Consider the following 27,783-nt stretch of genomic DNA (forward strand, 5'->3'; position numbering starts at 1 on the left):
CCTTGTCATCAGAATGAAATCCAAATTCCTTAACATGGCATCTAGACAGAATTTAAATCAGTTTATTTTTCCAATTCTTTTTTCAATCCCTCAAAGAATAACACATCACCTTCCCCACTCCCTCACCCTCCAGCAGCAGCAGCAGCAGCATGTACCAAAAAAAATGCACTGAGCATCCATGTCAAAATGGAATTGAATCTTCTCCTGCTGGTGTCTTTTTTCTAGGCCTGATTGGCAATGTCATTGTATGGGAGAAAGTTGGTACACACTGAGGACATATTTACAGTGCACAGGATATACCCAGTAAGCTTTCCACTCTGTATAACATCCCACCGCCATGACATATGAGAGAGAGATCAGAGGCAAAAATAACGAGATACATTTAAAAAACAGAACACCTGCTAAAATCTCAAAGGCCCTTAGAGGTCAGGAATTAACCACAAAAGAGGGATAGAGATTAGGCTTTAATGCAAATTTCCCCTCTTATTTACCTGAATCTGATTTTAAGACGTCTTCCAGATCTTTGCATTTGTTCTCTGATGATGCATAAAATAAAAAATTGAACGTTGAGGCAGCACATTCCTTCATATCTACTGAACCAAGACCTGAGGAGAAAGTTTTAAAAGTGTTTAATTTCTGCATTTATTAAAGAGCCCTTTTGAAATACAGCCAGGTATGAGAATGGAGATAAGAGGTTATGTCCTACTATTTTGGCTATCTAATCAAGAGCAATATGATAGGGACATTTTCAAGTGCTCTAGAAGGGTCAAGGATCAGAAAAAGGAAAATTTGATTTTTGTTTTTAAACAAAATAATAGATGCATGCATATACCTAGGAATGAAGAAGTGTCATATGTCTGAAACTTACTTTCAAATGCAAATTTTGGTTCCAATCATTTTTGATCAGAGAGGGGAGAAGATTGGGATGATTTCTACATGAAAACAGTGGAAGGAGCAGAAACTGAACACCCCAAAGAGTGATATCTTTGGCCCATTTGATCAGCTACTCAGGCATAAAGCAAATCATTAAAAGTAGACATGCAATGGTCCCCATCCACCTACCGGAAACCTCAAAAGCTGGGTTCTGGTTCTACAATAATTGATTCCTAAAACCCTAGGTCTACTGCCTCAATCTCTCCATTTTAATATCTTTACTGTCTCTGGTTTCCAACATTTCCTTCCCACCACCCATAACCTTAGAATGTAACAATTTCTACTCATTATCAAGTGGAGTTTGGCAATACATTTTTTTAAAAGAAGGATAGGAAATAATAAAGTGTGGAAATATATTTTTCTCATATAATTTTGCTAACTATACTGTAATAAACTCAGTATTTCTTTAAGAACAAGGTTATACTTAAGCAGTTTTGATTATATTTCAATTAGAACTTTTTGGAAGAACAGAAACTGCTCAAGGGTAAAATTTTTACTCAAAAGTTACTTTGACCAATTTGTAAAGCTTTTAAAAATTCTCTCCATTTCTTTTAAGTACTAAGGAAAAAAGGGGGACGCAGTGAAACTGAGTTTATATCAAGCCACGTGCTGGATTAATTTTCCAAAGAAATACTGCCTTTGTTGTTGCTTTAAAAAACAAAAACAAAATTGTGTTGTACATTCATTTCCATCCAGGGAAGTTAAAAAAGTTCAAATTCTAGTTAAGGCTTATCAGTAAAAAATTAAGCCAAATGGGGAAAAAAATAACCCAATGGACATAGAAAAATATTATAGTTCACCTACAAAGGAAGGTTATGAGATCTCCTCTGAATCTCATGTAATAAGTCTTACCCTCTTCTAAGGCCTGCCTGAATAGAAAGATTCTGAAGAAATGATCAGGAACGGAGAAGGAAGTTTGGACATCGATGTAAGGAAAAAGTTGGGAAGGAGCAGGTTTGACTTGGAATATTAATAAACCAGAGCCAAAGATCTTTGGAGAAAAATATTGGACACTGAGACACCACTCTCTCCCCTCCCACATGGGGACACCTGGTGAGGACTCTCCTCTAATTATGAGATCAAAAAATCATGAACTGAGTGGCATGCACTGATTGTAACAAAAATTGGCAACAATTCTAGCAACAACATAACATAAGAAAAAGTTCAGCTGACTTTGGAACCAATTAGACCTCCTTACAATCTATATGCCCTTGGATGAGTCTCATCGTAACACTGAGTCTCCATTTCTCCATCTGTAAGACCAGAATTGTACTGGCCACCTCACTGGGTAGTAGTGAGGATCATTGCTAATATATCTAACTTACTTGTTGTAAGAAACCCATCCAATAAATTTAAGCTATTATTACAAGAATTAGGTAGTAAACAAACCTGTGATATCCAGAGCAGATTTTTTTTTAAGGAATGTGAGTGATAATGAACAGAGGTAAACAAAATGCTTCTTTAAAACATTTTGACAAAATAAATAAATAAATAAATAAATAAATAATAAAAAAATAAAACATTTTGATTTCTGAAATATAATTCTTCATTAACTTTTCCTCAAAGAATATTACTCAAGCTGAGAAATGGAAAAGGTTAAAAAGTATTCCAAAAATCCAATCAATACCCTCTGGAGATAAATGATAATAACTATTTCACATTTCAGGTTACTATCCAAAAGAATAGGCAGGCTTTTCTTAGAGCCTAAAGATTATGAGTAGAATATAATGGATTCTTACCATTTTGGATTCCTTTGCAATTTAATTCTATTTGTCATATTTTAAAGCTCTGGAAGTTCAAGCTAACTACATGCCATTCCCCCCTCTAAAATCCCTACAATGATTGTATTTAATAATTTTTTTAATACTCTACCTCTTTGTTTGAGTTTACGCGAGTCTACATAAAATACAACTTTGTACTCTCCTCCTAGGGACCCAGACTGCAGATAATGTGTCCCATACTGGTCAATTAATCTTCGGTAGGCACTGTAATCATATAGAGGGGGAAGGAGGGAGAGTTCCTTCCAGAACGGTTCAGCAAGGTGTAAAAATTCCGGATTATTATTGACAAACTGAGCCACTTCCACAGTGTTCTGGACAATCAGCAACTGATGATTCTATGGGAAGAAGAAAGTAAAAAGAGTTTTAGGTTGGAGATAAGTTGAATTAGTTCCCTGTCCAGTGTCTCCATCAGCTTCCACCTCCAACCCAGACTATATGAATTTCTATTTTTGATGCATGATGAGGTCTTTTGTGGGCCCACTCACTTGAGGCAATCTAAGGAATTTTTGGAATCCCAAATAGGAGTAATCTCTGAGTAATAACATGGTAATTTCTTGCATATCTGACTTGAAAATCTCAAAACCAAGTTGTTACACCCTCAACTAGAAAAAGAGAATCAACTTCATTAATTTCACAAATAAGTATATAAAATGGTGTGTCCCTAGGGAGTACACATTGATAGTGACTTATAGGTAAGGTGACCATATAATTTATATCCCTTCCGGAGGTCTCTCACTTCATAATGAGGGGTTTTTTTTATTTATTTTAGTGTAATTAACATACAGTGTTATATTAATTGGACGTGTATAATATAGTGATCCAACACTTCCATACATCACCCAGTGCTCATCACAAGTGCACTTCTTCATCCCCATCACCTATTTCATCCATCCCCCATCTACTTCCCCTCTGGTAATCATCAGTTTGTTCTCTATAATTAAGAGTGTGCTTTTTGGTTTGTCTCTTTTCTGTTGTTGTTGTTCATTCATTTGTATTCTTAGATTCCACATATTAGGGGTGCCTGGGGGGCTCAGTTGGTTAAGAGTCTGTCTTCAGCTGTCTCAGGTTATGACAGGTTACCCTGTCTCCAGGGTCCTAGAGTCAATCCTCACATCCCTCTCCTTCTCCCTCTGCTGTTTCCCCTACGTGTGCTCTTTTGAGCTCTCTGTCAAATAAATAAATAAAATCTTTTTTAAAAATCCCACATATGAGCAAAATAATATGGCATTTGCCTTTCTCTGACTGACTTATTTCACTTAACATTATACTGTCTGGATCCATCCACATTGTTGTTTCATTCTTCTTTCTGGATGAGTAATATTCCATTGTGTAAATTACATCTTCTGTATCCATTTGTCTATCAATAGACATTTGGGCTGCCTCCATAATTTGGCTATTGTAAATAATGCTGCAATAAGCATAGGAGTGCATCTGTCTTTTTGGATTAGTGTCTGTATCCTTTGGGTAAATACCCAGTAGTGGTCACAATGAGGCCTTTGAACACTTCCTAAGCATCTTGTAATGATGTCCAAACAGATGTACTTTATACCAAATCCTCACTTCTGTGAACAATATAGTACAAAGATAATACATCTCCTATCTCCATAGTCAGCTTGTTAGTCATAAAACAAATAAAATCACTATTCCTTTATACTACTTTGCAATTTATTAATCAAGTTACTGACTTCAAAACTGAGGGGGGAAATACAGTTTTTAAATGATGATAAGCTTGAAAAATTCTTCAGCAGTAGATGTACATCAATTAGTACAATCTATCTCAACTGTTCAGGTTGGCCAAGATAAAGGTTTTAGTATCTCAAAACAACAAAGTATCTAAAAATAAATCTTTCAACTTCCTCAGATAAAAATGTTAGTATCTCAAAAGTAATAAAGTATTTTAAAATCTTTTAGTTTCATGCACTTTCTAAGAAAGACTCTAGTATTAGTATTTAGGAAGTACATATTAATTGGATCTTTAAACTGCATATAACATTTATATAACCATGTATAGTAATCATGAATTCAAAATTTTAAAAAATTTTAACTAATAGATTTGAAAGTAATGCTTTTCTAAGAGTTTCAAATAAGAACAAATACTTTAATAAGAAAATAAGGGATCCCTAGGTGGCGCAGCGGTTTGGCGCCTGCCTTTGGCCCGGGGCGCGATCCTGGAGACCCGGGATCGAATCCCACGTCGGGCTCCCGGTGCATGGAGCCTGCTTCTCCCTCTGCCTGTGTCTCTGCCTCTCTCTCTCTCTCTCTCTCTCTGTGTGACTATCATAAATAAATAAAAATTAAAAAAAAAAAAAAAAAAAGGATAGGGGTGCCTGGCTGGCTCAGTCAGCAGAGCATGTGACTCTTAATCTTGGTCCTGAGTTTGAGTTCCACACTGAATATGGAGTCTACTTTAAAAAAAAAAAAAAAAGAAAGAAAGAAAAAAGAAAAAGTATAAACAAATATATTATCCAAGAGAAGTAACATGATACAATCTTACCTTTTAAAGAAATATATTACATTGTCTCTTTGAAGAAGATAATCCATTTGGTAAGTACACTTTTGTTAATGTTAGAAATATTTAAGCACTAAAATATGAAAAAGTCAACTAATATTTCATACTAACCTTGTTCTCGTGGGTTTTACTGGTATGTGAAATACGATTATATGACGAAGATGATGAAGAACTGAACAAGGAGGATTTCTTACTAGATGATGTATATTCAGCTGAGGTATGTTTTACATAAGACCAACTACTGTTGTAAAATTCATAATTAAAATCATTATTTATTTTCACCTATAAAGAAAATGAAAAATTTTTCTGTGACCAAATTAAGGCCTTGGATATAACCAAATATCTTTTGCCACAGACCCTTTAACATGGATACTTTCTTCACAGTCTTCTCCAAAAAAAGGCAAAGCTCTTCATTGACACATAATGACTGTGGCCCTCATTACAACCGGAGCCATATGAATACAAGGAATAGAGTCCATTCTATAATTATTCTTTGTTAAGAAGTAGATATGGTATTAATAATGGCAATCCCAAGTGATTCACAGAACACATTTGTGTACCAACATCCCCCACTTTCTTTTAGTGTCAACTGTTAGCCCAGAAATTAGAAAATCAACAAAATTATACTAACAGAAAACTGAATAGCACTATGGTTCTTGATTTTTCATCTAATAGAAGGGAACAGAGATGCAAATTTTTTTCCTATGATAGATGGCAGAAGAAAAGGCCATCCCAAAAGAATTTTGAAGCAGACAACAGGATAGTCAGATGTGGCTAAGAGAGAAGTGACAGCTCCAGCACTGATGAAAAAGACAATCATTTATTTATCCCTTATTTTGTCCTAGATCAAGTGTCAAAATAAAACGCCCATGGGGGCTAGCAAGTAATATAAATGTTGGAGGCATACAGTGGAAGGCAGGGTGATGAAGTGAACTCACACTGTCGAAAGAGACACCAACATTCAAATCCATCATACAGTTACCATATGTAACCATAAGTTCTAGCATTGACAGATTATATTTTTAAGAAAAGAGAGAAATCTGAATCATGACACAAAAATCTCTAGATTTTTTAAAATCATAGGTAATTAATTTGCTAACAAATGCCAGTCACCATGAAAATAAAGCAAGACATGCAAGATGACTCCCTCTCACAGTTTCTGCTTTGTATAAATAGTCAAATCACTAACCGTCGTTCTGCAAGCATTTGTGTTCTTGGCATATATCCATAACATCTATGTTTGAGATCAATCAAAGTATAAATAAGCACAGGGAACATTAAAATGATGGATATCATACACTTTAAACATACACCTAAAAGGAGTGAAAATGACGGAATATCATGTAGCCATTTTAAATGATGCCTGTGAAGAAAACTATTCATGTTAAATGAGAAAGTAGGTATAAATGTGATAATCCTGTTAATTACAACCATGCAAGTATATTTCCTAGTCAAAAAAGACCAGAAAGAAATTGGCTTGGCTGACTGAGTGGCTCAGTCAGTTGAGCCTCCGACTCTTGCTCTCAACTCGGGTCATTATCTCAGGGTTGTGAATTCAAGCCCCACACTGGGCTCCATGCTGGACACAGAACCTACAGAAGAAGAGGAAAAAGAAGAAGAAGGAGAAGGAGAAGGAGAAGGAGAAGAAGAAAGAAGAAGAAGAAGAAGAAGAAGAAGAAGAAGAAGAAGAAGAAGAAGAAGAAGAAGAAGAAGAAATTCAGCAAAATGCCATACTATATAACTTTTATCACTGCCCATCAAAATTACACATGCACACTAAGAACATGCTGGAAAATAAGAAAAGATAGATTTATTCATATCTTTTGTTAGAGCATTATTTTCATTACATTATGAAACTGGTTTGTTTAAAAGTCAAATGCAAAAATTCAGCTCAAACTGAGATGGAAAATATATGTATTATTATTGACTACAAAGAGGACAATAATGAAAGTGCCATTAGGGCAGCCCTGGTGGCGCAGCAGTTTAGCGCCACCTTCAGCCCTGCGTGTGATCCTGGAGACCCGGGATCAAGTCCCATGGATCAAGTCCCATGTCGGGCTCCCTGCATGGGGCCTGCTCCTTCCTCTGCCTGTGTCTCTGCCTCTGTGTGTGTGTGTGTGTGTGTGTGTGTGTGTGTCTCATGAATAAATAAATAAAATCTTTAAATAAATAAATAAAAGTGCCATTAGAGATTTCTACAGCCACTAGATAGTGTCTCCATCCTATTTGGTTTTAGACACAGAATTTACTTTTTATCTTTCTTAAGAAAGAGAAGCTATCTATCTTCCTTTCACTGCAAAGGGAAAAAAGCCTATTTCTCCTCATCTTCAGATCTGCAGTTCAAACTCTTGATGAATGCAAATAAGCCTCTTTACCTGCTTTAGTTCAGCATTGCCTCACTCTCAGCTACTCTACACAGAGCTACAAGAGTCATCTTTTCCAAGGTAAAATGTGATCTTCTTAAATGCCCCTTAATTAATAGTCTCTCCATCCAACTTACCATACCCCAGACTGATCCTTCCTCTGAAATCACAAATCCAAATGTCCTATACCCTGCCACCTCTCAGTCTTTTGACTTTCATTCTATTATCACCATAGCTATTATTCAACTTCGTAGACACAAGTTTTTCCATTTAGTTTCCCTTCTCTCTCTCTCTCTCTCTCTCAGCACCTTCATTTTTCCACTTCCTTCCTTTCCAGAAAAACTTCATGGTTCATAACTTGAACCAGTCTCTCACCAATGATCTTAACTCCCTTGCCTTAGATATGCCCAGCCATCATGCTTGTCCTGCAGAATCCCATCCCTGGTTCAATGCTCACAGCCAAGCTGCTCAGCCCTACGATAGAAAAATCACATAACTATATATGGTACCACATCAGTCCACTCATGATTTCCAGTCTCATGAGGACCCTCAATGCAGTGCAGAAGCTTCATATTTCCATTCTCTTTCTCTCTCATTCTCTGCAGTATCTATTTCAAAATCTCTGTACCTACCTCCATCCTCCAATCTTAGAACCACTCCCCTCACTCTCAGAACCTGATCTTCACCTCTTTCTTCACAAACATTCCCATTATCAGACAGAGGTCTCCTAAACTTCTGGCTAACAAATCCACAAACATATTTGCATTTCTTCTACTCCTCTTCTCCACAGGTGTCCCTCCTCTAGCTAAAGCTAATTTCTGTCTCATCTCTATTGCATCCCCTCCCTCTTCTAAAGACGTATTAAATTGATGGCTTATTCCCTCTCCCACAGCTTCAATTGTTCTTTCTCTACTGGCTCATTCCTATCAAACTAATATGTATTCTAACCCCACCTAAGTAAAGCATGTTGCAAGGGCTCTGCAAACACATTTCTTGGGTTCAGATTCCATGTTATCTATTATCTCTATGATTGTGGGTGAATTCTTCAGCATTTTTTGTCTCGGTTTCCTCAACTATAAAATAGAAATGACAGTACCTACATTTTTAGACTAATTATAAAGAAAAGAAGATCTGGAGCACCTAGGTGGCTCAGTTGGTGAAGCATTCAACTCTTGGTTTCAGGTCAGGTCATGATCTCAGGGCATTGGGATCCAGCCCTGTGCTAGGCTACATGCTCAGCGGAAGGTCAGCAAGGAGTCTGCTTCTCTCTCTCCCTTTCCCTCTGCCCCTTCCCCCATTAACATGAGCTCGCTCTCTCACTCTCTCTTTCTCTCAAATAAATAAATATTTATTTAAAAAAGAAGAAAATCCATTTTAAGCACCTGAACAATGAATAGTATATAAAGGGCTCTTCATGTATGTGAGTTATTTCAATCATCATTTAAATTATTCCTGGTTAGCAAGGTAGATTTAAAAATATCAGATATCTAGACTCATACCAACAAAGGAAACAGAGGATCAGATAATTAAGCATTAGTTAGAATTGCCTTTAGAATATGATTTTGTTGGGGCACCTGGGTGACTCAGTTGGTTGAGCATCTGACTCCAGGTTTCAGTACAGGTCATGATCTCAGGGTCATCGGATCCAGCCCCAAGCCTAGCTCTATGATCAGTATGATGTCGCTTGAGATTTTCTCCCTCTCCTGCTGCCCCTCCCCCTGCTCATGCTCTCTCTCTCTTTCTCTCTAAAATAAATAAATAAGTCTTTTTTTTTTTCAAGAGATAATGTTTGGGGGGGGTTTTAAGATTTTATTTATTTATTCATGAGAGACAGATTGAGAGAGAGGCAGAGACATAGGCAGAGGGAGAAGTAGGCTCTCTGCAGGAGCCCAATGTGGGACTCTATCACTGACCTTGGGATCATGCCCTGAGCCAAAGGCAGATGCTCAATCATCCAGGTGTCCCCATAAATAAGTCTTTTTAAAAAGAATGTGATTTTGTTATTTATTTGTTATGCACATAGGCTCTCTTTTCCAAAATATAATGAAGTACATTCAAAACTAAATACAGGAGGATCCAGGAGATAATTCATTTCCTCAACCCTAATCCTTACTCCCATCTGCAACTCATTCCAAGTTGACAATGAACACAACAGTCTCATCAGCCTCCATGCTGAACTAGCAAAGAGGCACCTTCTCTAAGAAACCATGGAGGAAGAACATGCTTATGTGTCCAAGGCTTCCTTGTGGTATGAAAAGTATGAGGAAAAAAAGAAAAAGAAAAGTATGAGGGAACAATGTGCACGGTATCAAAGAAAGTGGCTTAGTCATCAAGAAACCAGGTTTGCCCCGGATAAACTACAATGTTAATAATGAAACGGAGATTATAAGATGTTTTGTTTTTATTTGTTAATATTTCTGTTCCAACAAGCCAAAAGTAATTTTCCACTCAGAAGTAGCTGAATACCCACTGGTCTCGGGTCTATGTGAGCTGCAGAGAGCATTTACCACCCCCATCTACACACTGGGTTAGCACTTCAGTGACTGACTCATTGCCTATTGCTTCCACCTCACTTCCCTCAGGCTGGATTCTCAAAACATCTCTATTCTTCACTCAATAACAGGTTATAATTTTCCTTTACCTCTGACAAACACCTTCAAACTCAAGGACTGGAAAGGCATTTCAGATGTCAATCCAAAAACCAAGCCATGCTGAAGGAAATGAATGTCAGGATTGTGCTATTATTAAATTATTTCTCTTCTTCAGAAGCTGCAGACTTCCAGCATGTCTACCTTCCAACTATGTCAGAAATTCTCTCATTATTTTCTCTGCTCTGTAACTCTCTAAATTTGACTCAAAAAAGTATATATGCAATTATCCCTCTTATAATTATGAAAGAATTATCACCACATCCTCCTAGTAATAGAGGGGAAAAAACTTTCTACATATGCCTATGTTACATTCTCCCTTCTGGCCAACAGTTAAATTACAATACATATCATCCACCATGTAGAATTTAGAGTTGAGAAAGCCATTAAATACAAGATATTGGGAGAGTAAAATATACTAGAAAAAGGAAGGGCTCTGAAATATGGCAGATTGGATCCAAGCTCTGCTACTTATTAATTTGGTGGTTTAGAGCAAGTCAGCTGAAGTCCTCTGAGCCTCAACTTCTACATATATAAAATAGTAAAATACCACTTACCTTCCAAAGATGTTATAAGGATTAAACATACACAAATTGCCTAAAACAGTACAGATGCCACAGTAGGTATTCAAAAACTGGCAGCTACCTTTTTTTTTCAGATCAGTTTCATTTTCCATTTCCATGATACAATAATTCCTTTATTTTAAACATTTATTTAATTTGGGGTGCCTCCGTGGCTTAGTTAAGCATCTGCCTTCAGCTCAGGTCATAATCTCAGGGTTCTGGGATCCTGGGATTGAGCCTTGCATTGGGCTCCCTGCTCAGTGAGGAGTCTATGTCTCCCTCTCCCTCTTCTCCCTCTCCTCTTCCCCCTTACTCATGCACGCGCATGCATGCACTCTCTTTCTCTCTCAAATAAATAATGTATTTATTTATTTCAGAGAGAGAGTGACAGGGAAAGGCAGAGGGAGGGAAAGAACCTCAAGCAGACCCCCCTGCTGAACACAGAGCCCAGGGCTCCATCTCACAACCCATGAGATCATGACCTGAGTTGAAATTAAGAGTCGGTCTTTTAACTGATTGAGCCACCCAGGTGCCCCTATGATGCAGTAATTCTTAAATGTAACTTATTCTATTGTAAGTCAGAAGAGGATGCTGTTTATAATCAAAACTGCATTCTGAAGAGGGTTAATTTTGGTAAACAAAAGCCCTTCTGTCTGAACATCCAAATAGTTTTGATTTACAAAATTGGAGACAATAGATAAGAAGTACTGAACTGGAGATTTTCGGAATTCTGGAAAGAAGTGAGGAAGGGAGTGAAAGAAGAGGTCTTGAAAGAAGAGAACAAGAGACCAAAATGTGATGAGAACAGAAGCTTTGATTTGTTGAGGTTCTAGAAGGACAGATGTTTTAAAATGGAGATGTCAAAATGTTTTGTTGAGGTTCTAGAAGGACAGATGTTTTAAAATGGAGATGTCAAAATGTTTTTGTTGAATGTGTTAGTATGACTACAACAAGAAATTTCTCCTCTATATTCCCTTCAAATGTTTAGGATTCTCCCCCTTAAGCCATAACTCTATCTGTGTGAGTGGATTTTGTGTGGAAATCATGGAAATCATGGAATCGGTGAGTATGACAGAAACAGCTTGCAAGAAGAAACCTGGAACAGAAACCCTGAGACTCTAAGCAAAATGGAAAATTCTGGCAATACAGACGTTGACAAGGATATGGAGCACAGGCCCCGCATTCCACACTGCTGACAGGGTCTAAATTGATGACACAAACATTTTGGAAACTTTACTGAGTAGAGTGCAACCTGTACATAACCTGCAAGGCAGCAATTCAAGCACCAGGTGTATGCCCTAGAGAAACTCTAGATCATTTGCATGGAACTCACGCACAAGAATGTGCAAGGCATTTTCATAAGAAAAAAAATTGGAACCAGCAATAAAAATGTCATCTACATCAACATTAATAAATTTCAAAACCATAATTTTGAATGAAAAAAATTCATAGAAAAATAAGTAGGATTTACTTATAAAAATGGCCAAAAAAAAAAAAAAAAAAGGCAGGCAAAACTAAATCACAAATTTTTATTCAGGGACAAAGACATATGAGATAAACATGTACAGAAAAACAAAGAAGTGATTAATACAAAACAGAAGCTAGTGGTTGTCTGGGGAACAAGACTGGGGAGGATGTGACCAGTGAGAGGTAGATGAGAACCACTAAGTCGGTCATTGGCAATATTCTATTTCTTAAGGTGGTTGGTGGACATAGATGAGTATTTGTTGTATAGTTTCCCTCAAACTGTATGTTTATGTTATTCATACCCTTTCACAATTTAAAAATGAATTCTTTCACAATTTAAAAATAAAAGCATTTTTAAGTGACACTGACACTTTGGCAGTGGTAAAGAGATTAGCACAACCAGTCATGACCAGGGCCTTGAGTTATGACACCCATACAGGAACAGACCATCTAGTTTGGGGCCCATATGGTCCATGGACTTGAAAATGAGGCAAAACAATACTTCCACCTAAATGAGACAAATTAAAAGTATCACTGCCCTGAATCCCAGAGTTAAAGATATGTATCATTTTTAAGCCCATATAAAACATTTGTAAGAACTGACCAAATATTAGGCCACAAATAAATTCTCAACAAATACCAAAAAATCAGTATCACATAAGTAATGATCTCCGGCGATAATTCACAGATTAAAAATAAATTAAATCAATGAAATTAAGTACCTGGAATGTATAGGAAAGGATATTTCCACTCAGTCTATAGAAAAAATTTCCATCCCCACTAAATACTTTTCTGCATTGACCACCAAAACTTTTAGTGTTGATGACTTTGTTCTTAAACTGGCCAGTGAGTTCATTGTAACTATTTAAAAAAAAAAGAAGAAGAAGAAGAAAGGATGGAAGGAAGAAAAGACGGTTACAAACCAGAAATAGTGCTTGCTGAAAAAAGAATTCTAGAAAATCTTGAAGTATATTACAGTTAAGCATCTCTTCAAGAAAGTTCAAATAAAGAGAACAGCATCCTAAAGCACACCATACATTATTCAGCCTCCCCTGGGTAGTATAATAGGGGAAACTAATTGCTGGGGAAATCCAACATCCCTTTAGCCTAAGAACATGTTTGGTAAACACACAGCCCTTTTGTATCTAATGGCAACAGCTGGTTTTTAGTTGAATCTATAGATAAACCAGTGCAATTAAGATTACTCTTGAGGAGAAGGAAATTTGTATGACAAATTTCAACTAAATTGCTTCTTAGCTTACTGAATGGTAATACTCTTGAGTAATTTTACCATTTCTCTGCTAATGAAATTGAAAATATTATAGAAAAGGCACCTCAAATTACCACTCTAAAACAAATTATTTTAAAGCCTTGATATCTCAACTTGGATCTGACCCTTAAACGTTTTTCAGAATTCTTTTTGAAAGGACAAAATGGGATTGTCCCAACTTCACCTGAAAATGAAAGTTTCCAGCTGGTTTAGACAATTATTTTTCAAGCCTAAATATTCCAACACACCACCTTCTCTCTTCTTTCTGTGTTCATACTCTATTACCTCTTCATTCTCTCCCTTTCCATAAGATGACCAACTATCTAGGTTTTCCCAGGTCTGAGGGGTGTTCCTGAACATATGACTTCCAGTGTTAAAAGCAGGACAGTCCAGGGACAATTGGACACTCCACATTTACCAGATATATTTTCAGGTATACAGTTATGAATTAAAAGTGCTCGCACACCTAGCTGGCTCAGTTGGGAGACTCTTGATCTTGGGGTTGTGAGTTCAAGCCCTTACATTAGGGGTAGAGATTACTTAAATAAATAAAACTTTTTAAAAAAATGGTTTTAAATGTTTCAGGGTATAGCAAAGAGTTCTGAGCCAAAGGCTTAGCTATTATGACTTGTTATTATACTTACCAAACCATAAAATAAAACAAAACCAAATGAAAAGCTATAACCCATCAATATGCACAGGAAGCTGCCCAGTACCTTACCCATTTCCAGTAAGTTCTATGTTGGGAGGAGGTTGATCAAGGTCACAGGAAGGTCTACTTTCTGAGTCCTCACATTTGTCTTCATCAGCACTATCCTCTTCACAGTCAGAATCCCCATTGCAAACCAAAGATTTGCTGATGCACTGGCCTGTACAGAAGATAAGCCCCCACAAAAAATAACAGAGGAAGAAGGGAAAAACTACTTGGGATCAAAAAGATTTTGCCTCTAGGGCACCCGGGCAGCTCAGTCAGTTGAGCTTCCAACTCTTGGTTTTGGGCCAGGTTTGATCTCAGGGTCATGATTTGGAGCCTGGTATGGGGCTCCATGTTCAGCAGGGAGTCTGCTTGAAGATTCTCTCCCTTTCCCTCTGCCTCTCCCCCTGCTGCTGCTCACTCACTCTAAAATAAATAAATAAATCTTAAAAAAAAAAAAAAAGATTTTGCCTCTGACCCCAACACTGCACTAACATTCTAAAGTGATTTTGAGATCAATCCTCAAGATGTCCAGGAAAGGACTGGTGATTATTTTGGTCCTCATAACACACAAAATTGATTCTGATCTCAGCTAGAAACAAAATGGAAAATAAAAACTGAATTCAAATTCCAGGCTCTCACCCATAATCAAGCTGTTTGTCTGAGTCTTCCCAAAATCAAAAGGTGCCAACCACTGGGAAGACAGATTGACATCCTGCCCTTCAACTTTCAGCTTATTTTTTGTAATTACTGACCAAGATGGCAAGGCTCTGTTTGTTTGTTTTTTGGTGATTTGATGTATAAGCTTTTGAGAACATGGAAACTGGGTCAAAAGGTTAAAACCCAACATTTCTGTGCAAGGCACTCTTCCAGATGTTAGAGTACAAATATAAATACAAATGGTAAGCTGGGATTTTCATGTACTTTACAATCTAGTAGGATTTTCATGTACTTTACAATCTAGTAGGACTATAAAGACTTAGATCATTATAGACATAGATCCCACTATGTAATTGTTATGGTAGATGTACATCCCAGGCACCAAGGAGGCACTGAAGGGTACTAAATGATCTAACCCTTGCCTACCTCCCCAGCATCATCTCCAGCTATTCTCCTAGCAGCTTCCTGTGCCCTCATCACACCTACATGAATAAAAGGCCAGGCTTTCTGTCATCTCCTCTGACCTTGCACTTATAGTTCTCTCAGCCTAGAAGGATTTCTGTACCTGTCACGTACTTGTCCTTCAAGAATCAAATTAAACATTATTTTTTTCTTAGAAATCATCCCTATACCACAGGCTGTAATGCATGTCCTTCGTATACATCCTCATGGTATGCATTACACACAACTCTTCTGATGGTATTTCATGCACCCCAGTGTGGTCTCACTCAATCCAATGCAACTAACATTTGTTGAGAGTCTGCTATGTACCAGGTACTTCAGATGCAAAAATTAAAGGACTATTATCCATATCCTCAAGGAGTTCACAAGAGAGATAACCAGGTCAACAAATACTCCAGATTACAGATGGTATGATGTACATGGGGAACACAGAGCAGTGACTTGTTAATTATCTCTATCAGTTGAGGAACTAAGGAATGCTTCTTAAAAGAGGAGTCATCTGATTTGGGTTTTGAAAGTAAAATAGGGGTTCCACAGGTATTGTAGAGGGGACAGAGAGTGGGGGATTATTTATGTACTATTCTGTCTGTAAATTTTAATATTTTTGAAGGAAGAGGCTATGTGTTCATTTATATATCCACAATCCTTACCACTATTTCTGGACCATATTAAGAATAATAAATATTTGCCAAAGGTTGTTGAATTAATCTGACTACACAAATGCTACATAAACAATAGGTCAAATAATAGTGCCAAAACTTGAAATTATGTTTCAATCACCCTGTACATAGGAGTGATCTGTATTGCTTCTTAACTAGATAATTAGAGTTACTTTTCTGGTAAACATAATAATAACTTGGGCAGTAACATTGTTTTTGCCCAATCTTGATATACCAGACTCTCACATCTTCAACAAAAATACAATGTCAAAAAAAAAAAAAAAAAAACAATGTCAAGAACTGTTTGGGTCTGTCAATAGCCATATTTCCTTTCAAAGAAGCAAAGAGTATCTCCACCTTTATTACCAGATGAAATAATGATATTGCATTTGAAATAATGATAGCTGAGTGTGTAATAAGCCAATAAAATTAATTTTATGTCAATATAAATTCAGCAAACCTGAACAAATAAATACTGAGCAGGTTAATCAAATAACATTTTGAATTTACACTCTGCATGGAGTTTCCAAACCTATGGAAAACAAATACCTGAGAAACACCTGAAACGCTCTCCACATCCCTCTTCTGTCGGACATCCTCGTGTAGGTTCACACGGTTGTGTTTCAAATGCACTTCCAACACAAGGATGGCCGCCATACTGCCCATAAACAGCAACTGACCTCCTGTGAGTCTAAACACAAAACAGATTGTGCTTTTTAATATCTCCTTTCCTTTATCTGAGAAACAAAATCTGAGAGAAATTAATACAATTGAAGAAACATTGTTCAGGAAATTGTTCTGGTGCACAGATGTAAAACTTCCCAAATCAATAAACCCACAGACCTACTTGTCCTTGAGTACAATGACTCTTGGATTACTATTTATGAAGCACTCCCAGCCATATATTTATTTATTCTCAGGGTTGAGTGTAAAAAAAAAAAAAATCAGTGAATCTTTAAGAAAGTAACTTGAAAGAGTTCTCTGGGTAGACATATAAGCAAATAAGTTGATATAGATGATTAATGTTTTTGCTCAAGCTATGTGCCAGGAGCTAACTAGAAGGGTGACACAAATTTTGCCAGAGGGAGAGAAGGATCTTGGGAACCAGGGCTAAGGAGAAGTAAAGTTAGAACAACCTTTGGAAAAGTGGTGGAATTGATTTTAGTTGGATGTTAAGCCTTCTTCAGGAAGGCAAGGCAAGGCAAAGCAAAACAATCTAGAGAGAGTTATATGTGAACATGGAAGTCAGATTTTCAGTACAGAAATCTTGGTAGTCCAAAGGTGAAGCTACCTCTGCAATGGAATTCTACTAGATAATCAAAATCATTGGCCTCTGAAATGGGAAATACGCCAAAGGCAAATCTCTGGGAGACAAAGTATGGGAAAATAGAGGAAATCATCAAGCCAACTAAGAAGCAACTAATTCGTCATAAAAGTCACTTAATCAGTGTGAAGGCATGTATTTAATATTTAAACAAAAAGAAAGGTCCACAAAACCCTGTCCCTCCCCAACAGCAATCAGATACATCATACAAGCCTCTTCCTATACTCACCTTTTCCCTATTAAAAATAAACAGAATCTGGCATTCCAGAGAATTTTAATGGCAAAGACTAATGGGGAAGACAGGATATACAAACTGATGTGGGGCCAGGAGTGGAATGGTCAAGAAATAATTCCTGAGATGTTGGTGCTTATATCCTTAGTGCTCAAGGGAGAGGGGATGTGCAGAGTATCAGATCATAAATGTGTTTCTACTTATAAAACCATTTTGCAGGATTTCTCTGGTGCTTATCATTGGGTTCCTTATTAACTATCAGTGAGATGAACAGGCAGTCATGAGACCCCTTAAGAATGTAGCAACCAGAGGCACCCACGTGGCTCAGTTGGTTAAGTGTCTGCCTTCAGCTCAGGTCATGATCCCAGAGTCCTGGGATTGAGCTCCGCATCAGACTCCCTGCTCAGCTGAGAGTCTGCTTCTCTGTCTCCCTCTGTCTGCCTCTCCTCTTGCTTGTGCTCTCTCTCAAATAAATAAATAAAATCTTAAAAAAAAAAAAAAAAGAGAGAGAGAGAGAGAGAGAGAGATTGTAGCAACCAGCACATATTTGATCCTTATGGGAATTCTGCAGGCCATAGGTCAGCCTTCTGGGCTAAACGTGAAGACATTTCTACTTCTTTCCCTTTATCACAAACCAAGGTTGAATCTCCTCACCCATCCTAAACCAGGTTAGAGATGGAGATTCTTTCAGACAAAGGGTCGCAGTATTGCAATTTGCTCTTTGAGCAGTTTTGTGTCAGCCTGGGCCTGACACCGGCACCTTCTATTAGATCTAAGCAGAGATGCCATGGAGGAATATGACTGGGGAATGGAACACAGTACAGTTCCTTAATAAGTTTTTAGTTTCTGTATTTAATTGTTGAAGATCTCTCTTATGTGTCTTATTAAATTATCCTTTTGTGAAGTTCCAAAGCACAGATTGTGTTGTCTAAATAATGTTTCCCTCTCTCTGTATATGAGGATCACTTTGATGGCTGCCCACTGTGGACAGTCTCATTCTCACTTGACAAATTCTGATCTTATGACCCTATTTTCATTTTCACTTGTCTCTTTCTGGGTGAAAATTTTGTTATTATAATCTAGGGATGTAATCATTGCATGATGACCTTCTCGCAAAGAAAAAATTATTAATATGGCAAATACCTTCCATCTCTTTATTTTTAAATCATAAAAAGTTTTCCTTATTTGGTGCTTCACTTTTGCCTTGTTATTCAAGTACCCATTTGCCTATAATCAGAGTAGTCATCTCTTTGCCCAAAGCCAAATTCTACATTTGTGTAACTTGTTTTGTAAATATAACTCATGTAGGTACTAAATGCTTGACGAAAATGATGATTATGATGATGCTTCAAAACAGAAATTATCTTCTGTAATATGGTTCTGTTATTTTAATAATTAAAAAGTGATTTTTAAATACACATTTTTATTCAAGCTGAACCACCTTTAAAATATTCTGCAAATACAGAATCATGTTGTGTACCTGAAACTAATATAATGTCATATGTTAATTATATTTCAATAAAAACATATTTAATCATTCAAATGTTTAGAACCTTTAAAACAAACATTATATTTTTGGAATTTATCCTGAGAAAATTATTAGAACAGAGGACAGATTTTTTTTTTATTTTTTTTAAATATTTTATTTATTTTTTCATGAGAAACACACACACACACACACACACAGAAAAAGAGAGAGGCAGAGACACAGGCAGAGGGAGAAGCAGGTTCCATGCAGGGAGCCCGATGTGGGACTCCATCCTGCTTCTCCGAGATTACGCCCTGAGCCAAAGGCAGACACTCAACTGCTGAGCCACCCAGGTGAGAGGACAGATTTCTATGTACAAAAATGTTCACTAAAGTTTTATTTATAATAATGAAAATGTAGATAACCTAAATCTCAAACAACAGGAAAGTGGATAAATAAGACTGATATACTCATATAATGGAAAATAATACAGCTGTTAAAATTCATGCCAAAAGTATAACTTTAAAACAGTAGAGTTGTGGGAGCCTACATGGCTCAGTCAGTTAAGAGTCTGCCTTTGGCTCAGGTCATGATCAAGTCCTACATCAGGCTCTCTTCTCAGCAGGGTTCTGCTTCTATCGTTCTATCCTTCTATCCTTCCCCCTGCTCTATCTTTCTCTCATGCTCTGTGTTTCAAATAAATAAGTAAAATCTTAAAAATAAAAAAATAAATAAAATAGTAGAGGGGTGCCCAAGTGTCTCAGCTGCTTAATTAAGCACCTGGCTCTTGATCTTAGCTCAGGTCTTGATATCAGAGTCGTGAGTTCAAGCCCCATGTTGGGCTCCATGCTGGGTGTGGAGACTAGTTTTAAAAAAATGGAATATAGGGTACCTGCCTGGGTCAGTCAGTGGAGCATGCAACTCTTGATCTGAGGTTTGTAGTTTCAAGGCCCATTATGGGCGTAGAGATTACTTAAAAGCAAAATCTTTTTTAAAAAAGTGCAAAATGTTTCACTTTTCATGGTCATTCAGTATTCCTTAGGTAAAACAAAGCAGCTATGTTGTACTTGTTAGTGCTTGTTTTAAAATAACAAGAAAAGTTGAACCCAATAAGTATAAAACAGATTTTGAATTACCTACTAACTTCATTTCATGCTCTTCAATTTCTCTAATAGTTAAATAGTGAATTGCTTTATTCTATGTATATTTCTAGGCTCAAATGTAAGATTTAGAAAAGTCCTGCGAGAAAAATAAGAATGCAGAAATTACTTTATTACATTATTATTAAAGTCATACTTTTATCCCTTTAAAATTACTAAATATATTTTTAAGAAACAAAAAAATAACATGCCAAAATATCATTTGTCCATATGTAAGCTATTTCTGCATATAAACAATAAATACAAATTTTTTGTGTGGTCCTACCTGAGTCTTGGTACACCCGTTGCATTCTGACCATGGGGCATAGGTATCCCACTGGCAATTGACTGGAGAGGCAGCTCTGTCAAATTGTTATAAATCAGGTAGAAAGATAAGAGAGGAGGACACAAAAAATAGTCAAAATTAATTCAAAAAAATTGCTTCACAATTTTTTAGGAGGCACCAAAAGCATCCCAAGATACTTAAAAATATAAGTGGAAGGGACCAACTTTTGTAGAGATTAACATTTATTAAGCATCTGTAAGGTACTAGACACTATTTAGACACACGAGCTGTAGACCCAATAAGAGATGGGTCACTGACTATTGATAGAGTAGAGGACAAAAATGAAGATATATAATCATAATACAATAATACAAACACAATCCATAATATATCTAATTTGAACAATTTCTTGACAGAAATGTGTACCATATAATATGTTGTGAAAATAAAGATAACTGAGTGTTCACATTTGGGAGGGTAGGTGAGAACCTATCGGAGGAAGTATTCAGGCATTTGAAAAGATTCTGAATAATGAATTAAAGAACTATACAGAAACTCTTAACTAGAAGACAAAAAGCTCTAAAAAGACCTTATGAGAAGTGAGAAACTAAAAACTGGCAAAGACTAGAGGGACAGAAATTTATTTCTAAATGCTCCCCCTGTTCATTTAGGCTAATTCTCAAGAACACACCCAAGTAGGGTCAATTTGAGCTTAAACAACTCTGCTCCATCAAAATACATGAAAAATGGAGAGTGGATTCTCATGTGATACTTAACTCCAGCTCTGTCAAGAAGATCACATGGCTAAGCCCTAAAGGATGCCTCACCTAAAAGCACATTTTACAAGGGGTAAAGGAACTCAGACTCCTGATGTCTCAATTTCAAGCACATTCCTAGCCTTGGAGACACCTGGAGTCAAGGTGATATGTGCTTATCTTAAGCCTGTGAGATGACGCTGAAAGTAAGGGGTCCCATCTGTAGCATGTGTGCCTCACAGGCTTTCATGGAGCCAACCTTGCTAGTCTTCATCTTGACATGGCACCAACGATCCAAATGCCTCAGTGTTTTTGACCCTTAAACAATCTGAACTTGCTATTTTCCTGTGTTGTATCCCAGGGACAGGCAAAGGCCTTCCCCCACACACCAAGGTTTAGGAAGGGAAGCTAGCTTGGCCTTCTCCCTTCTGTTCTCCCATAATACCCCATGCAGACCTTTCCCAGAGCCCTTAGCACATCTGTAGTGAAACCAACTCTTTCAAGATCTGATTCACCCAATGGACTCTCAGTACCGTTTTGATCTTCTTTATGTCCCCTGTCACTACCACAGGTCCTGACACATATTCTGATAGCTTGATAAAGTGAACTGACCCGGTCCTATCCCATCAAACTGACAGTGAAAGCACAAGACCATGGGTAGATGTTGGCTTTTTTTCAGGTCTCAATAGTCAATAAACCTAATTTCTTAAAAAAAAAAGAAAGCTCTCAACCAGATGGGAGCTACCCTTGTAGGAGCATAGCATAAGGTATAGACTTGTCAAATCACTATGTTGTATACCTGAAACCAAGATAACATTGTGTATCAACTATATTTCAATTAAGGAAAAAAGAAAAAAAACCTCTCAACCTTTAAAATCCAAAGAATGTTTTGCAATGAGAACATTTAAAGATCAAATTGTATTCTAAGTTGTGTCGATTCTAAGGTTGGTGCAGGTAAAATCATGGTACTGGGACAAGAAGAAAACCCTGAGGTATTTTTAGTCTTCACGTTCCTTCCTTATAAGGAATAAAATAAAATAAGAATAAGGATAAAACAAGCTTTTCCTATCATTGCCTTTTTTCAAAATGTGGAAAGATAAAGTATTGAAGGAATAAAGTTGTTCAGACTGCAATGTAAAAATCAGGCCATACTAAAGAACTTTCTAAAAATAAAAAAATTAATGATTTCCAACACAATCCAAAACATTCTCACCTTGAAAAAATTTGGAAATCTCCTGTAAATCCCACCAAGATGAACAAAGTTATTACCTGAGGGGAAGGGAATAAAGCGTTACTTTAAGTTTGCATTTCTTTAATGAGTTGAAAGTGAATACATTTGTACAAGTTAAGATTTGTGAGTTGGGAATATAAGGAAGAAAAGTACCATGGACAAGTCTCAACTCTGCTTATCCTTTAAACTTCCATTTTAAATAAAAGTTTAATACAGTTCTGTTGAGCTCACCTCCTGTTCATTTCTGTAAAGACAACTCGGGGCCTGGGAATATCATGGCCAAACGAACAGAAAATTTAACCCATTAGTACATTTCTTTAGGGATCTTTTAATTCCTTTCTCCACTCCTTCGCTCTAACTTCCACACTCATAAGGACACCCAGATAGGACGAAGCCTAGAAGACAGACCAGCCAAGAGTAAGGAGTTAAAAGGGAAATAAGCTTCATAAATGAAGAGTCAACCCAAAGTTAAAGCACATCCCTAGCCAGAGGGGCGGTGAGGCTCTCCAGGCCCCTTAGTTCTGCAGGTGGCTCGGGTTTAAAACACCTCTGAGGCCTTCTGTAATCGTCTCTACATGAAAGCACCAGCCTAAATATTGAGGATCTGACAGGTCACAAAATTGTATGTAAAATGGGGTTATATTTTGTTTGAAAAATCAAACATGTATTAAAAACAAATCTAGAGGGTCACCTGCGTGGCTCAGTGGTTGTGTGTCTGCCTTCGGCTCAGGTCATGATCCCAGGGTCCTGGGATGGAGTCCCACATCGGCCTCCCCCTCAGGGAGCTGCCTCTCCCTCTGCCTGTGTCTCCGCCTCTCTCTGGGTGTCTTTTATGAATAGATAAATAAAATATTTAAAAAGTAATCTAGAAAGAAATATAACAACGGTTAATAGGATTTTTCTGGGATGAAATTATAGGTGATTTCTATTATCTTATTTTTACTTTTATGTATTTCCGTACTTTGACCACTGAATGTGTCCAGGAATATAATTCAAATCTTTACTGGAGACTCTTTGAGAGTATCAAATGTATTCAATTTATAACCCGGTGTAACAGTCCTTAAAACCATCTTACCCAGATTTTAACAGGCCGATATATTCTTTCTCCCTCAAAGCTTTTTTTCTCTCCATGTAGTTGTGAAGTGGCTTCCCAACATTTTTTCCAGACCCTTCTACTTTCCTTCTTGGATTACTTACCGTCTTTTTTTTTTTTAAGATTGTATTTATTTATTCATGAGAGACCGTGAGAAAGAGGTAGACCCTCAGGCAGAGGGAGAAGCAGGCTCCATGCAGGGAGCCCAGCGTGGGACTCGATCCTGGGACCCCAGGATCAGGACCTGGGTCGAAGGCAGGCGCTAAACCGCTGAACCACCCAGGGATCCCTACTTACCGTCTTTTTACGTATCTTTCTTTCAGTTGTAAAATTCTAATTGCATACTTCTGCTTTTTATTGTTCTAGAAAGCTTTTAGCCTGTTATTTTGATTGGCATAACCAAAACCCTAATAGCTGTGAGCATCCTGGAAATGAGTGAACAGTGGTGGGAAAAGTTGTGAATACTTTTCTGACTTTTCAATAAGTTTGTAAAGCAGTGTCTTTTAAAGGTTGTTGTTTTGTTTTTTAATTAAAAACTACAATTTTTTTTCCTTTTTCAATGATGTCTTTAACTCTGTGCCATGTCAACTCATTTTTTCTGCCTGTAGGAAAGCCTATTTCATAGCTTTACTAGTCACTCCCAGGCACTAACACTCACATTTTCAGAAAACAAAAATCCTGAAACAATCAAGTAGTCAAATTTCAATTCAGTATCCAATCAATTCACTATCCTACTCCAGGGTCCTAGATGCTTATAACAGGGGTGAGAGGGTGTCTCCTTCAGAATTCTTTCTCGTTCTTTTTCTTTTCTTCCTCACCTCTCCAAGCTCCCTCTGTCTTCTTCAAAGTCACAGCAGCAGGAATGAAAGGGGCAAGAGCCAAAAAGGGTCTTGTGTGACTGAGCCAGCTGGAGATCTTGATGGTAAACCAGGATGTTGGTATGTTGATTCTTTATCTCCCACTGCGCTTTTTGTGGTTCTTTGGATGCTCCCCTCCCACCCCCCCCCACCCCCATTGCAGATCTACAACCACTGTACTCTGGTACAAATGATTAATCTCTTTGTTCATGACTCTGGATTCTCACCAGTGCTTGCCTCGTGGGAGTCCTTTCCCCTACGGATCCTACCTGTTGGGGTTGCTTCATCCTGGGCAGTTTGTTAAGCAGAATCCCTGGAGACCCAAGTCTGGCTCCTTCCCAAAGGTCCACTTTGAGTCTATAAGATACTTGCACATGTCCTTATCCTGTCAGACTCTAGATGTCCAGGATGTAACCAACCCTGCTGTGTTGATTTACTCTGCTAAAGGCAGACCAGTGAACCAACCTGTGGCTTTAGATTTTCCCATATGTGACTCGAGTATCATTCCCTGATATGGAAATGTTGGGGTTCAGAGCAAATGGTCAAGAAAGAATTCTTGAGACATCTACAGTGCAAAAAGGTGGTTTTATTAAAGCAGGAGGACAGGACCCACGGGCAGAAGGAGCTGCACTGGAGTTGTGATGGGTAATTAACTATATTCTTTCGAGTTGGGAGAGAGATAAGGATATTGTAAGTATCTAAGGAATTTTGGAACCAAGGTTTCCCAGACCTTTAGGGGGCCCAGCTACTGTCTAATAATACCTTAGTCATGAGACCCTTCAGATGTATATCACTGGGCTATATGCTTGGAGGATGATTGCTAACATGTATCTTGGGGTGGGGGAGAATGGGAGTAAAGATAAAGGGAATTTCCAAAGGAATTTTTATATGCTAAAATAAACTTACAGAATCCTGGGGGGTCAGGATAATGTTAAGCTAAGATTGCCTTTTACCCTCAGCAAAGTGTCAACAACAAGGCAGCTGAGTTTCTAGAGAAAGGTCACTATTTGTTTCAAGGACTTGTCAATGGGCTATAGACAGTAAGGAAACTTAATTTTTTCTTTGGTCTTTGTTTCCCACATCATTCCCTATATCTCCAGTACTCTAAAGGGTTGATCTTGTATACTTTTAAGGATAGGTATAATGAAAGTGTCACCCGACAGAAGTAAAGTTACCCTTTTTTTTTTCTTTTTTTGAGAGAGAGTGAGAGAGAATACATGAGCCAGGGTCAGGGAGAGGGACAAGCAGACCGAACTGAGCTCAAAGCCCGATTCTCATTACCCTGAGATCATGACCTAAGCTGAAATCAAGAGTCCGCCATTTAACCAACTGAGCCACCCAGGGGTCCCTAAGCTCCCTTTTTGTAATACTGCATTTCCTGTCCAGTATCTCAGTCTAAAATGTGGGGATACGCAGCATTCTTTGTTCTTGGCCTTCAACTCTCAGCCAAAGCAGGCATCATGAAAAGATTCACTCTTAACATTCTTAACAGCTTTTATTTTTTTTTTCTTAACAGCTTTTAAAACACATTTTAAAAGAAATTCAACCAAGTTTTAGGGAATATACTTTTTTTTTCTCATCAGGCCTGCCTTTGTCAACACCTTTCCCATATATGTACTCTTTATTATAACCTGTGAAGATCTGCTTATTACAAGGCAGTTCTCTTCATGAGTTATATAAGCTGAATCTATTAACCAAAAGAATGCCTTGAAATTTGCTAGCTGGGTCCCTGAAAATGAAGCAGTTATCATTTCCCAACTTCAGAAAGAGTATGTTAACAAATGGACAAGATAGAACAATCACAAATTAATAACAAGTGATGCAAAAATAAGTTGAAGTTGCTGTCTCTGGTCCTATCACTGGTTGAATTGTAATTTTCCTGACATTTGGCTATGTTGTATTGGAGCCAACAAGTATATTTGGTAAACCTTTAATTGCATTCCATCCATCTGTATCCTCCACTCTCACATTCCTGATATTTCATCAAGGATTCCAAATTCTGAAACTCCAGGACTCTTACATAAGTCAAGTCATGGGGGCTCATGGCATGGCCCCAAATCAAACAAATAAACAAACAAAATACACTGGAAGGAAGTTTTCCCTAAGAAATAACAATGGTATTATTGTATTTCTTAATCGCTTTCTCAGGACTTTCATAAACATTGCCTCCAATATCTGGTTCCCAGACCTCTGAACCAGTAATTTTACTGCAAAACAAAACAAACAAACAAAAAATAGAATTCACTTTGGCCGAATTGTTAAACATATTTAAACAAGGATTTTTTGTTGTTGTTTTAAGTTACCCCCAGATCTTTGTCTTTCCTATTTCCCCATGTCTTCTCCTTATTTGAGTCATTTTGGTTAAGCCTCGCTCCCTTTTGAGATTGCTTCGTTCACGAAAGTAATGAAATTATTATCTTACCTTCATGTTTGGAAAAACATTCAGGGCAGAAGAAAGGAAGAAAACTTCCAGTGAGTGCCCAGTGAATTTTCAACAGCAGGAAGAGCCCAGCAGCCTGCTCCCTCTCTCTCTCTCTCTCTGCTGGGGATTAACTTGGCACTCATAAACAGAGCAAGTGGTTCTAAGACTTAGCTCCTACCCCAACCAGATTCTCTGGGGACACCAAGAGCCTGCCCCTGGACTTAGTCTGTGTTTTGAAGCCAGATGCATCTTATCAATTTACACAGGCCTTAGCTATAACCAGCTGGAACTGTTTGGAAGTATAGTTCTAAGAAAACATCTGTAAATCAAGAAAGGCAGCAAATGTTCTCAGTTCAATGTTTATATGATTTTCAACCAAAGGAGACTTTATGTAAGGCAAGGGATAAACCCCCTTCCTGTTTCAATCTTCTAAACTAAGCGGCTGTTTTCATGATTCTCTTAAAGGATGTTGTACACCAAACTTTGAGATTAAACACTGTGAGAAAAAATATATAAATGCAGTTCTGTCACTCAGGATATAAATGGAACATTCTGGAGTGGAATCTCCACCCCTCCCCCCAACAAAAAAAAGGAAAACAATACAACAACTATACTATAATATATATATATATATATATTATACTATAGTTGTGTATACACACACACACACACACACACATGGCCTAACACAGTATTACATTCATTTCTTCGTGTTTGACTTCCACAGAATGGTCAAAAACAGCATCATGTTTTGCAAACATTGAATAGCATCACCAATTTCCCCAAGTTCTTCCCTTAATCCTTTTTGGAGATCACTGTTGGAAAGTTCCTATCGTTGGTCATCATCATCTGTGCATTATCTCTTCCCCCATTATTGTCTTGCCTAATTCTTATAGATCCTCATTCCCCACAGGTTTGCATTGATTCTAGCATTTCTCAACATCACTTTCATAGACTGCAGGAAAGC

The 27,783-nt window shown here is 37.5% G+C and overlaps 1 protein-coding gene across 2 annotated transcripts in view; it reads right to left on the reverse strand.

Annotated features, from left to right (window-relative positions):
- The window catches only part of C7 (complement C7), a 52,068-nt gene extending 25,033 nt beyond the window's left edge, over positions 1-27,035 (reverse strand). The window contains exons 1-9 of one of the 2 annotated variants that reach the window (XM_077896119.1): positions 26,817-27,035; positions 22,427-22,482; positions 20,459-20,534; positions 16,559-16,700; positions 14,256-14,403; positions 12,987-13,125; positions 5,335-5,505; positions 2,806-3,049; positions 492-605 (exon numbers count right to left, since the gene is read on the reverse strand). In XM_077896119.1, coding sequence (XP_077752245.1) covers positions 492-605; positions 2,806-3,049; positions 5,335-5,505; positions 12,987-13,125; positions 14,256-14,403; positions 16,559-16,700; positions 20,459-20,534; positions 22,427-22,482; positions 26,817-26,822 — 1,096 coding nt within the window. In that variant the 5' untranslated portion in view covers positions 26,823-27,035. The remainder of the gene's footprint in view (positions 1-491; positions 606-2,805; positions 3,050-5,334; positions 5,506-12,986; positions 13,126-14,255; positions 14,404-16,558; positions 16,701-20,458; positions 20,535-22,426; positions 22,483-26,816) is intronic. The other variant, XM_077896120.1, reaches the window with a different exon arrangement.
- Between the last annotated feature and the right edge of the window lie 748 nt (positions 27,036-27,783).

The sequence above is a fragment of the Canis aureus genome, chromosome 4, assembly GCF_053574225.1.
Source record: "Canis aureus isolate CA01 chromosome 4, VMU_Caureus_v.1.0, whole genome shotgun sequence".
Lineage (NCBI taxonomy): Eukaryota > Metazoa > Chordata > Mammalia > Carnivora > Canidae > Canis > Canis aureus.